The following is a 16820-nucleotide window of genomic DNA, read 5'->3' on the forward strand; positions in this document are numbered from 1 at the left end:
CGAAAGAGTAAAATTGGTTTACAGTTAAACAACTATCTATTGTAATGCTTTTTGGTAAACAATGTTTCTGGTTTTACCTTCAGGTGCATATATAAAAGATTTTTGGGGTCACCCACTCTAGAGCAAGCAATGTACAACTGTCCATGTGAAAAACACGGGCTCTCCAAATTAATGCTGGCTACTTTAAGTGATTGACCTTGTGCTTTGTTTATAGTCATAGCAAATGCAATGGATTGGGAACTGCAGATGCTTAAAATTGTAGGGCATGTCGCTTGGTAGCAAAGGAATATGCGGAATGGAAACATTTGCTCCCTAAGGCTATGTGCCCACGTTGCAGAAATGCTGCAGAATTGTCGGCAACATTTCCGCAACCCCACGCCACGGGTAAAACGCATGTGGAATTCACATGCTTTTTCCCGCAAAACACAAGCGTTTTTAGCTTGCAGAATGCTTGCGCTTTCCAAGCATCGCAGAATGGACATGTTGCGGATTTTACCACTATGCGATTCCGCAGCGGTACAATCCGCAGCATTAGCACAGCAACTGCGGAATCCCATAGGATTGCATGAGAATGCGTTTAAGCGGCAAAAACGCAATGTGGGCACACAGCCTTAGAGTTTCTCATAAGAATAGTGGCTTCAATAACATTGGGCATGAGACTTTACAGCTCTCACAGTATTACTATGACCTGAAGGAGCCCACATCTCAGTAATGAAAACCGCCTCACAGGCAGACTTGTCTAGTTTCCCAATCAGAGCGCAGCTTTCACTTTACCTCAGCAGCGTCAGTGATGAAAGCTCCCTGTATCGTAGGCAATAATGTCAATCTTACTAGGAGGCATTTTTCGCCTGAGCAATATTGCTACTCAGTTGTGTTCGTCCATCTGAGTGTGTGCGTCTGTGCATGTGGTATTTTTGGGGAGGTGTTTGTGTTGTATGTGTCTAGAATGGTCTGGTGTTTGTGTGGTGTTGTGCTTGTGGGTTGGTGTATGTGTGCTTTGTGTGTGAGGTTTGTATGACATTTGTGAAATGTTTGTGTGTTGTGGTGCGGCCCCTTTAGCAGCGACTCTTTGGCACCTTCACTATAATCCGTCCCTGTCAGTCACAACTGTTGTTTTCCCCTCAGCACTTTTACTTTCACCTGCACATTTCTCCATTATATGTATAGGGCCTAACTTCTGGGGGCCCCAATATCATGACGGGGGGGACGCTAGCGAGATTTAACGTGTGCAGTATTCTGCTCCTGTGGGTGGAGAGGGGGCATGCCAAATTTCAGCCAAATCGGATGAGAACTGTGGATTTGTATAGAGTGGGCTACTACAGATTGAGTTTTATATACACTGCTCAAAAAATAAAAAATAAAGGGAACCCTAGACACTGAGCAGACACATGAATGTTATTGACCTTCCTATCACTTCTACCTGTTGTTTTTTCCCCATTTGCACAACAGCAGGAGAAATTGAATCACAATCAGTGTCGATTTCACAGAAGTGTGACTGACCTGGAGTTAAGGCTCCGTCTCACATAGCGAGATCGCTGATGCGTCACCGATTTTGACGCAACAGCGATCTCGCCACATGTGACACGTAGCGGTGACGGCCCCCCCACTGGATATCGCTGATCGTGCTCGAAAGTCCTGGGCCATTTTTTCATCGTAGGCGTCCCGCTGGCCAGCATGCATCGCTGTGTTTGACTCCGACGAGCGATGTCGTTGGCGACGCAGAACTCAGGGACGCAGGCGGGAATCGTTCACAATAGCTGCTGTGTGACAACGCACCAGCGATCCTTACCAGGTTGCATCGTTGTCGGGATCGCTGGTGCGTCGCTATGTGAAACGGGACCCTTAGATTCCCTTTAAACAAAATTTGTCACCTCATTTTTGGCCTATGAGATGCGGCCACCACCATCAGGGGCTTATCTACAGCATTCTGTAGATAAAGGACGCTTGCGCAGGAGCAAGGAGGAGGACGTCATCGCTAGAAGATGGGAGGCGCCAGACTGGATCTTAACGCCCACCGCACCGGATCCCACCCCACGGTGAGTATAATCTAACTCGTTTTTCTTATCTTTCAAGTTACATCTGGGGCCGCACCTGATTAGCCCAAAAATGAGGTGACAGATTCCCTTTAAGTATTCCCTTTATTTTTTTGAGTAGTATATATAGATTATGATATCAACACCTGCAGAAAACATGCAGAGGAAAAAAAAAAACAAAAAAAACAAAAAAAAAAAAAAACACATGCAGAGTTGACGTGTGAACTCAGCCTAATGCTTCATTGCTCTGTTACGTGCTGCGAAGGTGTTTAACCCCTTAACGACCGCTGACGTACTATTGTGTCAGCGGTCGGTATCCCCCGCTTTGAGGTGGGCTCCGGCGGTGAGGCCACCTCAAAGCCGCGACATGTCAGCAATAGACGGGAGAGGAATCGCGATCCGCCCACACCTATTAACTAGCTAAATCCCGCTGTCAAACACTGACAGCGGGCTTTAACTAGAGCTTCCGGTCGCGCAACTGGAAATAAGCGCATCGCCGACCCCCGTCACGTGATCGGGGGTCAGCAATGCGTTGCCATAAGAACCTGAGGTCTTAGAGCCCTCCATGGTTGTTGATGAGATGGTGGTTGGGGCTCATAGCAATGCTGTAATTCTGCTACATATAGGCGATCTACGTGTTAATTACTGCATGGGGTCATAAGGATTACTTAGCTATCTCTATTGTGTACCTCTTTTGTGGGCCACTTGGAGATATTAGTTTATCACTCCTTTTTTTGGCTATGTACATTTAGTATTCTCCTATTATGATCACGTCTTTTCATTGTGCAATGTGGTCCACGTATGTTGGGGTGTTATTTGCTATTTAGCATCTATAGGCCGTTTAGCCTTTTATATGCTAGTTCTCCACGTGCATATATTTTTAGACTTTCATTATCTTTCTCTACAAAAAGGTTTGTGTCTACCTTCCTTCTTACTTCATCCCCTTCCTATCAAATTATTGTTTTCCCACCTTTTTATCTAGGGTGAGATAGGGTAAGTAGACGTTGAGTGGGGGCACCAAAAAATCGTTTCTTCTAGGGTGCCAACCTCCACGGCAAGGAAGGTGTTAAGACAGGTTATCGTAGTCCTTTTGTAGGGCTTTTTTCTATAGTTTTCTATTATTGTTAACTAGTGTGGATTTTGTTCCATTTTTTTCACAGGAACAGGTGTTCTTTTTAATATATCATTAAAAGTAAAGTTTTAAGGGAATATAAGTTCACAAAATAACATGGGCACATAGGGAGGCGATTTAGGCTTTCGCCCCCTTCAAAATATAATAAAAAAAAAAAAAAAAAGGTTTAACCTGAACGCTAAACGGCGTAGAATTACGTTTTTTTGGTCACCGCGACATTGCATTAAAATGCAATAATTGGCGATCAAAAGGATGTATCTGCACATAAATAATATCCTTAAAAACATCAGCTCGGCGCACAAAAAATAAGCCCTCACGCAACCCCAGATCACGAAAAATGGAGAGACGCTATGGGTCTCGGAAAATAGCACAATTTTGGGGGGTTTTTTTTAAAGCAAAGTTTGGAAATTTTTTTCACCACTTCGATAAAAAAGATTTTAGACATGTCTGGTGTCTGAACTTGTAATTACCGGTCACTTTTAGCATTTAGTGAATCTAGCAAAAAAGCCAAACAAAAAACATGTGTGAGATTGCACTTTTTTTGCAATTTCACTGCACTTGGATTTTTTTTTCCCCGTTTTCGAGTACACGACATGGTAAAACCAATGGTGTCGTTCAAGAGTACAACTCGTCCAGCAGAAAATAAGCCCTCACATGGCCATATTGACGGAAAAATAAAAAAAAGTTATGGCTCTGAGAAGAAGGAGCGAAAAATGAAAACGCAAAACCGAAAAAAGCTCCGGACGTTAAGGGGTTAATAGCCAGCACTGGACTCCTGCACCATTGGCAGTTGATTGCTGTAGTTCCAGTAATCAGCTTATGCTTAGGTCACTTATCTAACAAGCAAGGAAGCCCAAAGGGAGAGTAACAAGTCATTTACAGCCATATCAGCCGGTGACCGCAGCGTGATCACATGACCAGGCCCCTGGGGAGGTCGGGAAATACATGGCACTGTAGAATGACCCCTCTCAGTGATTTAGGGAGCTTTTTTCCCCTATTGAGAGCTTCTGTTAATAGTGGGAGGTCCACATCTATTGCACAGCATGCAGATAGTTTACAAAGAACTCGTCTACTTCTGGGCAACGCCATGTTACGGAGAATACCCAATGAGTTAACCGGAAACTGAAATGCCTGATGCTTCCTATGGTGCAGTTCAGACTAATTGTAAGCACCGATGCCACCACCTCGCCCTGCTGCATTGTAGATGATCCTAAATTCACAGCGCCCTGCTCACATGTCACCAGGACGACACCATGAGGCCGGATCCAACAACAACAATTAGCGTGCCAACAGTCGGGGAAGTTCACATCCAGTGCCATCATCGGGCAGTGAGGGAGTAAACGAGAGATGAACTGCTTCCATACGTCTTTACTCCCTGAGCCTGCAGCAGTGACACATGACATATGTATGCCCGGCCTTATCAGTAACACAGCAAGTGCAAACTTCACTCCTGACTAATTCTGAATCGGCCACTTGTAAAACGTGTTTATTTTTTTATTATGAAAGCTCATAAGGATAATGGTCACCACTGAGAATTAGACTGATGTAATAGAACCGACTGTAGATGTCATGACAATGTGAACATAATCCCCCAGAGTACAGAAAAATACAACCGGAAGCGGTGAGATCCCCTACAGCTTCCCAGTTACAGCCGGCCACCTCAGCCACAAACTGCTTTTGGAACTGTCCCAACTCTCATGCTCTGCACTGTTACATTCTCAAGCATTCTGCAGTGGTTTGCGAAAGAATTCACCACTACCCCCCTTGGTTTTTTTTAACCAGTTACATTACAGCCAGCGATTAAATTATGTCAAAATCCAATTTGTGAGTCATGCATCAGTACTATTAAGGGTATGTGTCCACGGTCAGGAAACGCTGCGTGTTTGACACTGCGTACAACCGCAGCATCAAACACGCAGCGTCCAGATGTTACAGCATAGTGGAGGGGATTTCATGAAATCCCGTCTACACTATGCGTTTAAAGACGCAGACGGCAGACCCACATAAACGGACATGCGGCGCATCTTTCCAGAACGCAGCACGTCTGTTTACAATGCGGCAACGGAACACCTAAATTTACCATAGATTGTCATTAGATGTGGTAAAACCGCATCTAATGATTAGTCACATGCGTAATAACTGCGTAAACGCAGCTTACTAAGTATGTGTACTAATTTAAATAAAGGTCTAAAGGTACTGTCACACTTAGCGATGTACCAGCGATCCCAACCAGCGATATGACACGGTCAGGATCGCTGGTACATCGCTAAGTGGTCGCTAGTGAGCTGCCACATAGGCGACATCGCTGGGGACAGGGGTCGCTACTTACCTGTCACACCAGGCGATCCTGCGTCCTCCCGCCCGGCTCCACGCGTCGCTCGTCCTCACAGCAGGAAGCGCCACAGGAAGCAGACGACGAGAAACAGTCCTGAACGTTCTCGCGCGATCAGCGATTACCAGCGGGGGAGCCGGTCGTAGGTAAGTATCAGACATAGCGATATCGCTAGCAATATCGCTATAACGTCACTAGTTACAGCGATATTGCTAGCGATATCTCTTAGTGTGACATGCCCTTTACCTGTCCTGCCGCCGGAAGTCCACGTCCACTGCAGTTCTCGCGATAAGCTAAGTTATCGCGAGAACTGCCATGCACTTGACCAGGGGTTATCTCCGGTCACTAGGCAAGTTCTCACGGTCAGCTGACCCTGAGAACTACAGTGTAGGTGACTGCCGGAGATCTCCGATTGTCATCTACAAGCTCTGCTATATCCGGATGTCCTGCATCCAGATGAGGCAGAACTGGACTCGTCGTGGGACACTCGTGATTAAATGGACTACGTCAGAACAGGAAGTATGTGTGTTGGTTTGTTATTTTATTTTTTTCTCTCCAGGAGATCTATATGGCTTCGCTTGGATTTGAGCGTGCAATAAAAATATGGAAAACTGTGCTGTGTTTTATTTCATTAAAATACTTTTTTTTGGCTGTCTTTTTTTTAACCCTTTAATTATAGGATTAATTATAGATAGGTGTCTTATTAAGCCTGTTTAATAATGGAGAAGCGTCAATGTCACCTTACAATCAAAGGTGACATTAACCCCTTATTAACCACATATGCCACTACTACACGGCAGTGGGAAGAGAGGCTGAGCGCCGGCATTGGCAAATCTCAGAGATGCGCCATTTCTGGGACGGCTGGTGTTTGTAGCGGGGGGGGGGGGGGGGGGTCCAATATCCATTGACCTTCTCTAGGCTATGAATATCAGCCTGCAGCTTTCTGATTAGCCTTTCTGGCTATAAATTATAGGGGGACCCCACGTCATTTTTTTTTTTGGGGGGGGGGGGGGGGGGGGGGCCCTATTTTAATAGCCAGAAAGGCTAGCTGCGGGCTGATATTCATAGCCTGGGAACCTCCATGGGTATTAACCCCTTCCCAGGCTATAAATATCAGCCCCCGCCATCTGCTTTCCCTCTCTGGCGCAGAAAATTGCGCGGGAGCCCATGCCATTTTTTTTTTTTTTGTAACTAAAAAGGAAAGGACATTACATATTAGGCCAGGGTCAGAAATGCGAGAAACTCGCCCAAGTCTCACATGTCAATACTTGGCAGTGTATTTCTATGCACTCGCACGCTCCAGTCTGAGTGCCGGTGGCAGTGCCTAGTATTGACATGCGAGACTCTTGCAAGTTTCTCGCATATCTGACTCCGGCCTAACGCAGAGTAAGTGAGTGTGTATCTAACTCTTTATGTACCATTTTATTAGGTTTATTACTAAACATCGGGCTTGGTATTATCTATAGATAGATGGATATCTCTATCTATCCCATATGTCTGTGTGTACTATTCTTCAATGGAGTATGTAAAAGAGGAGGTTGGACAAGGAAATTATATAATTTTTTTTTTTGTTAAATAGTATATCTTTATTTAGCTTAAAAAAACACATATAATAACCGCATGTGACGTGCTAGTGACCTCAGGTGCAGATTTCACCTGCGTAAAATCCTGAGCCATTCCTGACCGTGGAAATATACCCTTAGGCTAAATTGGTGAAGTGAGAAAAAGGCAAAAATTAAATGTATGGGATTAAATTACTAAAAATACACATTTGCACATGTATTCACCCCTTCTGTGATGAAGCCCCTAAAACTTTCTGGCGCAATTACCTTCATATGTCACATGCATAGTGAAAGGAAGTCCCCTTGTGTGCAATCAAAGTGACTCTTGGTCTCTAAGTATATACACACACCTATTCTAAGGTTGCAACACCATTAAAGGGAATCTGTCACCTAATTTTCGGCCTATCAGCTGCGGCCACAACCATCAGGGGCTTATCTACAGCATTCTGCAATGCCCCCCCCGGGGGGCAGGGGGTGGCACGGTCCAGTCAGGCGCCTCCCATCTTCATACGATGACGTCCTCCTTCTTGCTTCTGCGCAGGCGTACTTTCTCTGCCCTGTTGAGGGCAGAGAAAGTAGGTCTGCGCAGGCGCCGGAGCTCTCTGACCTTTCCTGGCGCCTGCAATACTTTACTTTGCCCTTAACAGGGCAGTGAAAGTACGCCTGCGCAGGAGCCGAGGCAGAAGCAAGAAGGAGGCACCGGAACGGACGGCTACACCCATCGGACCGGACCGAATGCCGGGGTGAGTATAATCTCTTTTTTCTTATCTTTCAGGTTACATTGGGGGCTTATCTACAGCATTACAGAGTGCTGTAGATAAGCCCCTAATGTAGTTGGCCGCAGCTGATAGCCCAAAAATGGGGTGACAGATCCCCTTTAAGAGGCAGCACTAACCAAAAAACCATGAAGACCAAGGAGATCTCCAAACAAGTCAAGCACAAAAAAAAAAAAAAAAAAAAAAAAATTTATCCCAATCCCTGATGATCCCCTGGAGCGCCATCAAATCTATTATCAGCAAATGGAAAGAACATGGTAGTATGGTAGCACAACAAACTTGCCAAGAGAGGGCCGCCCTCCAAAACCCTCAGCCCAGGCAAGGAGGGCATGAGAGAGGTAACAGAGCCCAAAGGCAAGCAGACTGAAGTATCTAGCCATACGACCACAATAATCCCTACACTCCATATAGAGGTGGACTTTATGGAAGAGTGGGCAGAAAAATGCCTTTACTTACACACAAAAATTGTAAGACTCGTTTTGTGTTTGCCAAAAGACATGTGGGAGACTCCCCAAATGTACGAAGGAAGGTGACGTGCTCAGATAAAACCAAAATTTAACTTTTTAGCCACCAAAGGTAAACATTAAGTCAGGCGCCAAACCAACACAGCTCATCACCCCCCAAAAACATCATCCCCACAGTGAAACATGGTGATGGCAGAATCATGCTCTAGGGATGTTTTTCGGCAGCAAGGAGAGGGAAAACGGTCTGAGTCGAAGGGAAGATGGATGGTGTGAAATAAGGAGGAGATGTTCCTAAGCAAAACTTAGGTTCCTCTAACAAGACAATGACCAAAAGCATACTGCTAAAGCAACACTCGAGCGGTTTAAAAGGGAAATCTGTAAATGTTTTGGAGTGGCCTAGCCAAAGCCAAGAGCTTAATCCAATTGAGAAACTGTGGTCAGACTTGAAGATTGCTGTTTACTAGAGATGGGCGAACCCGAACAGTAAAGTTCAGCGTCTGTACCGAACTACTGTTCAGGCACGAACACCGACTTCACCAGGAGGTCCATGTTAAGGTATATGCACACGTTGCGGATTTTGCTGTGGATTTTTCCGCGCGGATTTTGCTAAATCCTGCAGGTAAAATTACGAAGCCGCGAAAGGGAAGCAAAGAAGAGGACGTCATGACTAGAAGATGGGAGGCGCTGAATCGGACCGCGACAACCATCGGACCCGGACCGCATCTGGGTGAGTATAACTATAACTCGTTTGTCTTCTCTTTCAGGCTACATCGGGGGCTTATCTACAGCCAGAGGTCGCGCTACATATTTTTCAGAGGAGTAAAAATACTCCTCCCAATATTTTTGGGGAGTATTTTTCACCACGGAGGAGTACGCAATTTGTATGAATTAAAATTAGTCAGTGAGCCCCTCTCCTCCTCCTCCCCCGCAGTATACTGCGCCCCTCTCCTCCTCCTCCCCCGCAGTATACTGCGCCCCTCTCCTCCTCCTCCCCCGCAGTATACTGCGCCCCTCTCCTCCTCCTCCCCCGCAGTATACTGCGCCCCTCTCCCATCTGTTCCTATCTCTGCTGGTTGTGTGATTGCTCTTATCGTCACTGCCAGTTCTGCCGCTGCATCAGTCAAAATCTTAGCAAATCCCGTACCCGCTGCTGAGCCACTCATCTCTATGTACCTCCAGCATATGTTCTTTCCCGTGGTAGCCAATGAGTCCCCCACCGTATCCACCAGGTTTCCGGCTGCTCCTGCAGCCGCTGATGAAATAATTGTCTCCTTCTTTATGCTCCTATCTGCTCCTGCAGCCACATTTGAATTAACCGCCACTCCTCTTGTTCCTCTGACTGCTCCCGCAGCCACTAAAGAGATGACTGCTGCTTCCCTTATGCTCTCAGCTGGTCCAGCAGCCACTTTTAAATTTGCCGCCACTTGTCCCGACTTCCCGGCCACTGAAGAAAGCACCGCTTCCTCCCCCATGCACCCAGCCGCTCCCACGACCATTTTTAAATTTACCGCTGCTTTCTCTGGTCTTCTGGCTGCTCTCGCAGCCGCTGAAGAAGACACCGCTGCCTCCTCTGGATTCCCAGCAGCTCCCGCATCCACCAACAGACTCACCGCCGCCTCCCCTGTATATCCGACCTCCTTTGCAGCCGCTGACAAAATCACCGCCGCCTCCCCCAGGTTCCTGGGCGCTCCCGCAGCTGCTGTCAGACTCCCCGCCGCTTCCCCTAAACACCGGACCTCCTCTGCAGCCTCGGATATCTTCATCGCCGCTTCTCCCGGTCTTCTGGTCGCTCCTACAGTCGCTAAAGCTGCATCTCTCGCCGCGGTCACAGAGCTGGGAACCGCTGAGTCATCCAAGCGTCCTCCTGCTCCCGCCTGCTCCAATCTGATCCCCGCCGCTTTCTCCGCTGCCACTGTAGCTTGGAACGATGCGTCCCGTGGACGTATCGTACTAATCTGAAGGCGTTTTTTCGCCTGCCTATGCGTCATAGACGCCCAGACAGGCATTAATGCGACCTCTGTCTACAGCATTACAGAATGGTGTAGATAAGCCCCTTATGGCGGTGGCCGCATCTCATATACGAAAAATTAGGTGACAGATTCCCTTTAACGGCAGCAGTAAAGGGGCCTTATTCCTCCTTTTTACACAGCCTCCTCCTGCACCTCACGCTCCTCCTTTATATACAGCGTTTTTCTGCAGCACAGCCTTTCTCCTTTATAGTCGCCTCCTCCACCAGCACCTCACACTCCGCCAGCACTAATTGCAAAAAAGCGTATCGTATACATAGCCTACGTCTTCTGCAGCACCACACAGTAACTTCCTGTTATGACCACAGTGGTGTAATCCATGAGGCTCCTCCCTTTCCCTTGACGCCATGCCTCACAGGACCAACTCCATTCTAGACACAATGGAGCTAGATGTGGCCTGTGCCTGCCGCGCACTGATACTCTGAAGGCGGCGGCCCTGATTGTAGCTCGCAGCAGCTGAGACGTCACAGCCGGTGAGTTTTGCAGGGTGGCTTTCGAGGTGAATGTGTCTCCGCCCGTGTGCGCTAACAACGTGGGCCGTGTGGACGGGGCTTGATACAGACACACTCATATATACACTAAGAGAGATATAGATAGATTATATATATATATATATATATATATATATATTATATATATATATATATATATATATATATATACACACACACACACATACACAGTGTCGGACTGGGGTGCCAAGGGCCCACCAGTAACATTGACTTTGGGGGCCCACTTTTCACCTGCATACACATATTCCATTACCCTCATTCACAAATTTACCTCTATATAATAAACTGGGCAGTTTCGTTAATGAATTGTGAGATGCTGCTTTTTTCTGTACAGAGTGAATCAAGTCAATTCTGCCAAGTACTGCCCATACAGTGGGGCTGGGGGCCCAGATCTGCACCAAGGGCCCACCGGTGGATTCCCCTGTGGGCCAGTCCGAATACATACACATATATTATATATATATATATATATATATATACACACACACTCACTGGCCACTTTATTAGGTACACCTGTCCAACTGTGTGTTAAGACTTAATTTCTAATCAGCCAATCACATGGCGGCAACTCAGTGCATTTAGGCATGTAGACATGGTCAAGACAATCTCCTGCAGTTCAAACCGAGCATCAGTATGGGGAAGAAAGGTGATTTGAGTGCCTTTGAACGTGGCATGATTGTTGGTGCCAGAAGGGCTGGTCTGAGTATTTCAGAAACTGCTGATCTACTGGGATTTTCACGCACAACCATCTCTAGGGTTTACAGAGAATGGTCCGAAAAAGAAAAAAAATCCAGTGAGCGGCAGTTCTGTGGCCGGAAATGCCATGTTGATGCCAGAGGTCAGAGGAGAATGGGCAGACTGGTTTGAGCTGATAGAATGGCAACAGTGACTCAAATTGCCACCAGGTTACAACCAAGGTAGGCAGAAGAGCATCTCTGAACGCACAGTGCGTCGAACTTTGAGGCAGATGGGCTACAGCAGCAGAAGACCACACTGGGTAACACTCCTCTCAGCTAAGAACAGGAAACTGAGGCTACAATTTGCACAAGCTCATCGAAATTGGACAGTAGAAGATTGGAAAAACGTTGCCTGGTCTGATGAGTCTCGATTTCTGCTGCGACATTCGGATGGTAGGGTCAGAATTTGGCGTAAACAACATGAAAGCATGGATCCATCCTGCCTTGTATCAACGGTTCAGGCTGGTGGTGGTGGTGTCATGGTGTGGGGAATTTTTTCTGGGCACTCTTTGGGCCCCTTGGTACCAATTGAGCATCGTTGCAATGCCACAGCCTACCTAAGTATTGTTGCTGACCATGTCCATCCCTTTATGACCACAATGTACCCAACATCTGATGGCTACTTTCAGCAGGATAATGCGCCATGTCATAAAGCTCGAATCATCTCAGATTGGTTTCTTGAACATGACAATGAGTTTACTGTACTCAAATGGCCTCCTCAGTCACCAGATCTCAATCCAATAGAGCATCTTTGGGATGTGGTGGAACGGGAGATTCGCATCAGGGATGTGCAGCCGACAAATCTGCGCCAACTGTGTGATGCCATCATGTCAATATGGTCCAAAATCTCTGAGGAATGCTTCCAGCACCTTGTTGAATCTCTGCCACGAAGAATTGAGGCAGTTCTGAAGGCAAAAGGGGGTCCAACCCGTTACTAGCATGGTGTACCTAATAAAGTGGCCAGTGAGTGTATATATATATATATATATATATATATATATATATATATATACACACACACACACACACACACACACACATACATTCCCGTTACCCTATTAGCTATGAACCCATTCTACGCCCGGGTGGCGAGCGTTTTTATTAGTATATGGTCTCCTATCCTGGAATGTGCTGCCCTCCTCCTATCCCGGCACGCACGGTCCCCTCACCCCCCCCCAATCCCGGCACGCACGGTCCCCTCACCCCCCCCCCTCAATCCCGGCACGCACGCACGGTCCCCTCACCCGCCCCCCACCCAGTCCCGGCACGCACGCACGGTCCCCTCACACCCCCCCCCCCCCCAGTCCCGGCACGCACGGTCCCCTCACACCCCCCCCCCCCCCCAGTCCCGGCACGCACGCACGGTCCCCTCACACCCCCCCCCCCCCCCCCAGTCCCGGCACGCACGCACGGTCCCCTCACACCCCCCCCAGTCCCGGCACGCACGCACGGTCCCCTCACACCCCCCCCCCCAGTCCCGGCACGCACGGTCCCCTCACACCCCCCCCCCCCAGTCCCGGCACGCACGCACGGTCCCCTCACCCCCCCCCCCCAGTCCCGGCACGCACGCACGGTCCCCTCACCCCCCCCCCCCAGTCCCGGCACGCACGGTCCCCTCACCCCCCCCCCCCCCAGTCCCGGCAAGCACGCACGCACGGTCCCCTCACCCCCTCCCAGTCCCGGCACGCACGCACGGTCCCCTCACCCCCTCCCAGTCCCGGCACGCACGCACGGTCCCCTCACCCCCTCCCAGTCCCGGCACGCACGCACGGTCCCCTCACCCCCCCCCAGTCCCGGCACGCACGGTCCCCTCACCCCCCTTATCCTGATATGTATGGGCCCCCTCACCCTTATTAAACTGCACACATACAAAAAAAATAAAACACTTATACTCACCCTTCCTTCCTCTGCTCCAGCGCTGTCACGTTCTGGTGGAGGCCAGAGAAGTCAGGTGCCGGAGTACGCGCATGTCCATAGCGCTGTCCAGCGCCATATTGCTGAAGACACACTGCAAATGTGTCTTCAGTAAAATGGCGCTGGATCACGCTATGGGCGATTCCGGCAGCACTCCTGCCCCGGCAGAAGAGAAGCGCCGCGGCAACGCTCCTCCCGGTGAGGTAAGTATGGCGCCGGACATAGCGGTATCCAGTGTGTACAGTACCGCCATCTCCGGCGCCATACACACTCCTCACCGCTAGCTGCCTCATTCTGTCTGGAGCCAGACGTGCACTGTATAAAGGCTTTGGACAGTGACACTTACTGCGTTATATTATAGATAATTTGTTATTATTAGTCCCCTTCTAATCTAGGGGACGTGATCCTGCGCTCGCTTGTATGACACTCATCAACATTGTAACAGTCCCGATCTCTGGGCTTCATAGGACAACAAACATGGCAGACATCGCCGTCTTCAGTGGCCCTGGCTACCTTGCCACCATCCGCACCCCATACTCGAGTTTTTGGGGACTGGCATGGGGTCACCTGTATCTCACCACGTAGATGCCACGGTCACAGCTGACATTGGGGTTAGACCACAGGCGCCCGCTGCCCACCGCCACAGTGCTCCACACCTGCCCTACACAGTGAAGACCACCGCTGCCCCCCACACTTGCCCAGTCTGTGGCTGCTGTTGCCGAAACGTATGCATCACAGGGGAAATCTGCCGCGCTGAGGCCAGTAATGACGCAGACGAGGCGGCCCCGCTGGCAGCCATGTTGTTACATGCCACAAACTGAGGTGAGGAGCAGTGCCGGCACCGCCGCACACAGTGCACACACGTGCGGCTCCCGTCCGCCATCTTACACAGCTGATCTCGGCGCCGCCGGCGGATAATCACCAGCAGCCGCCTCCATTTTACATCCATCCCCCTCCCCGCTGCCGGGACAGCGGTAACCTGAGCCCGCAGGTGGCGCAGCGTCTCCCCGGGACATCATACGTGGCGACAGTCAGAACCGCACAGGAGACCGCAGCACAATGACGGCGCACGAGAACTGAGCGGCGGGCGGAATAGCGGCCTCCATCATGGCAGCAGGCAGCCACCATTACCTGTCCGCTCACCGCCATGACACTGCAGGACGCGGCCCCGGGACCGACCACCTCCCGTATCCCCGCCTGCGCTCACCTTGCTCTCCGGGATGATCAGCACCTCGCTGTTTTCATCTTCCTTCTTTCCGTCCTTTTGCGCCAACGATGAATTAAACGCTAATTTCACCATGTTGTCTGAAGGCCGCACCGGCGGCTGCGGGAGTTCCGGGACTGAGAGGCGGCCGTTCTTTGTTGTGAACACAACACTGCGAGAGATGGAAGTGAGGAGGAGAGGCGGAGCGTACCACCATAACAACAACAGCAGGGCACGAGGGACGTACCATTACAGGGGGCGTACCACCAGAAAGATAGCAGGAGGAAACTGGGACCTACCATCATAATAACATGGGGGCGTACCACTATAATAACAGGGTCACATACCACAGTAACAATAATGGGGGGGTAAAACCATAATAATAATGGGGGTGTCCTACCGTAATAATAAGGCTATGTGCACACGCTGAGGTTTTTGCTGCGAATCTGCTGCGGTTTTTGCCGCAGCAGAACAGCAGTTCTGCAGACAGTGTACAGTAGCATGTAAGTCTATGTGATTTACATTCTGCTGTGCACATGCTGCGGATTTTTAACTGCGGAAAAGCTGCGGTTTTGAATCCGCAAAAAGAAATGACATGTCACTTCTTTCTGCGGATTCCGCTGCGGTTTACCATCTCCTCCATTGTAGGAACCTGCGGTTCCACAGATAAAAAATCCGCAGACCAATCCACAACGTGTGCACATAGCCTAATGGCTAAAACCATAATAATGGGGGCGTACTAATGTAATAATAATAGGGGAACATACCACCGTAAAAATAACAAGGGGCCTACCACCGACGTAATAATAAGGGGGGAGCATACCACCTTAATAGTAACAGGAGGGCCATACCCCCGAAGTAATGCTAAGGGGAGCGTCCGTCCTGTGCCCTCCTGTTATTATTGCGGTGGTACGTCCCTCCTGTGCCCTCCCATTATTGTTGCGGTGGTACGTCCCTCCTGTGCCCTCCCGTTATTGTTGCGGTGGTACGTTCCTCCTGTGCCCTCCCGTTATTGTTGCGGTGGTACGTTCCTCCTGTGCCCTCCCGTTACTGTTGCGGTGGTACGTCCCTCCTGTGCCCTCCCGTTATTGTTGCGGTGGTAAGTCCCTCCTGTGCCCTCCCATTATTGTTGCGGTGGTACGTTCCTCCTGTGCCCTCCCGTTATTGTTGCGGTGGTACGTTCCTCCTGTGCCCTCCCGTTAATATTGCGGTGGTACGTCCCTCCTGTGCCCTCCCGTTATTGTTGCGGTGGTACGTCCCTCCTGTGCCCTCCCATTATTGTTGCGGTGGTAAGTCCCTCCTGTGCCCTCCCGTTATTGTTGCGGTGGTACGTTCCTCCTGTGCCCTCCCGTTATTGTTGCGGTGGTACGTTCCTCCTGTGCCCTCCCGTTACTATTGCGGTGGTACGTCCCTCCTGTGCCCTCCCGTTATTGTTGCGGTGGTAAGTCCCTCCTGTGCCCTCCCGTTATTGTAGCGGTGGTACGTTCCTCCTGTGCCCTCCCGTTATTGTTGCGGTGGTACGTTCCTCCTGTGCCCTCCCGTTAATATTGCGGTGGTACGTCCCTCCTGTGCCCTCCCGTTAATATTGCGGTGGTACGTCCCTCCTGTGCCCTCCCGTTATTGTTGCGGTGGTACGTTCCTCCTGTGCCCTCCCGTTATTGTTGCGGTGGTACGTTCCTCCTGTGCCCTCCCGTTATTGTTGCGGTGGTAAGTCCCTCCTGTGCCCTCCCGTTATTGTTGCGGTGGTACGTTCCTCCTGTGCCCTCCCGTTATTGTTGCGGTGGTACGTTCCTCCTGTGCCCTCCCGTTAATATTGCGGTGGTACGTCCCTCCTGTGCCCTCCCGTTAATATTGCGGTGGTACGTCCCTCCTGTGCCCTCCCGTTATTGTTGCGGTGGTACGTTCCTCCTGTGCCCTCCCGTTATTGTTGCGGTGGTAAGTCCCTCCTGTGCCCTCCCGTTATTGTTGTGGTGGTACGTTCCTCCTGTGCCCTCCCGTTACTGTTGCGGTGGTACGTCCCTCCTGGGCCCTCCCGTTACTATTGTGGTGGTACGTCCCTCCTGTGCCCTCCCGTTAATATTGCGGTGGTACGTCCCTCCTGTGCCCTCCCGTTATTGTTGCGGTGGT

The 16820-nt window shown here is 49.8% G+C and overlaps 1 protein-coding gene across 2 annotated transcripts in view; it reads right to left on the reverse strand.

Annotated features, from left to right (window-relative positions):
- The window catches only part of ITM2B (integral membrane protein 2B), a 71626-nt gene extending 56699 nt beyond the window's left edge, over positions 1-14927 (reverse strand). Inside the window, exon 1 of one of the 2 annotated variants that reach the window (XM_073580243.1) lies at positions 14697-14927. In XM_073580243.1, coding sequence (XP_073436344.1) covers positions 14697-14789 — 93 coding nt within the window. In that variant the 5' untranslated portion in view covers positions 14790-14927. The remainder of the gene's footprint in view (positions 1-14696) is intronic. The other variant, XM_073580244.1, reaches the window with a different exon arrangement.
- Between the last annotated feature and the right edge of the window lie 1893 nt (positions 14928-16820).

The sequence above is a fragment of the Dendrobates tinctorius genome, unplaced genomic scaffold, assembly GCF_039654945.1.
Source record: "Dendrobates tinctorius isolate UK_male_01 unplaced genomic scaffold, ASM3965494v1 ptg000064l, whole genome shotgun sequence".
NCBI lineage: Eukaryota > Metazoa > Chordata > Amphibia > Anura > Dendrobatidae > Dendrobates > Dendrobates tinctorius.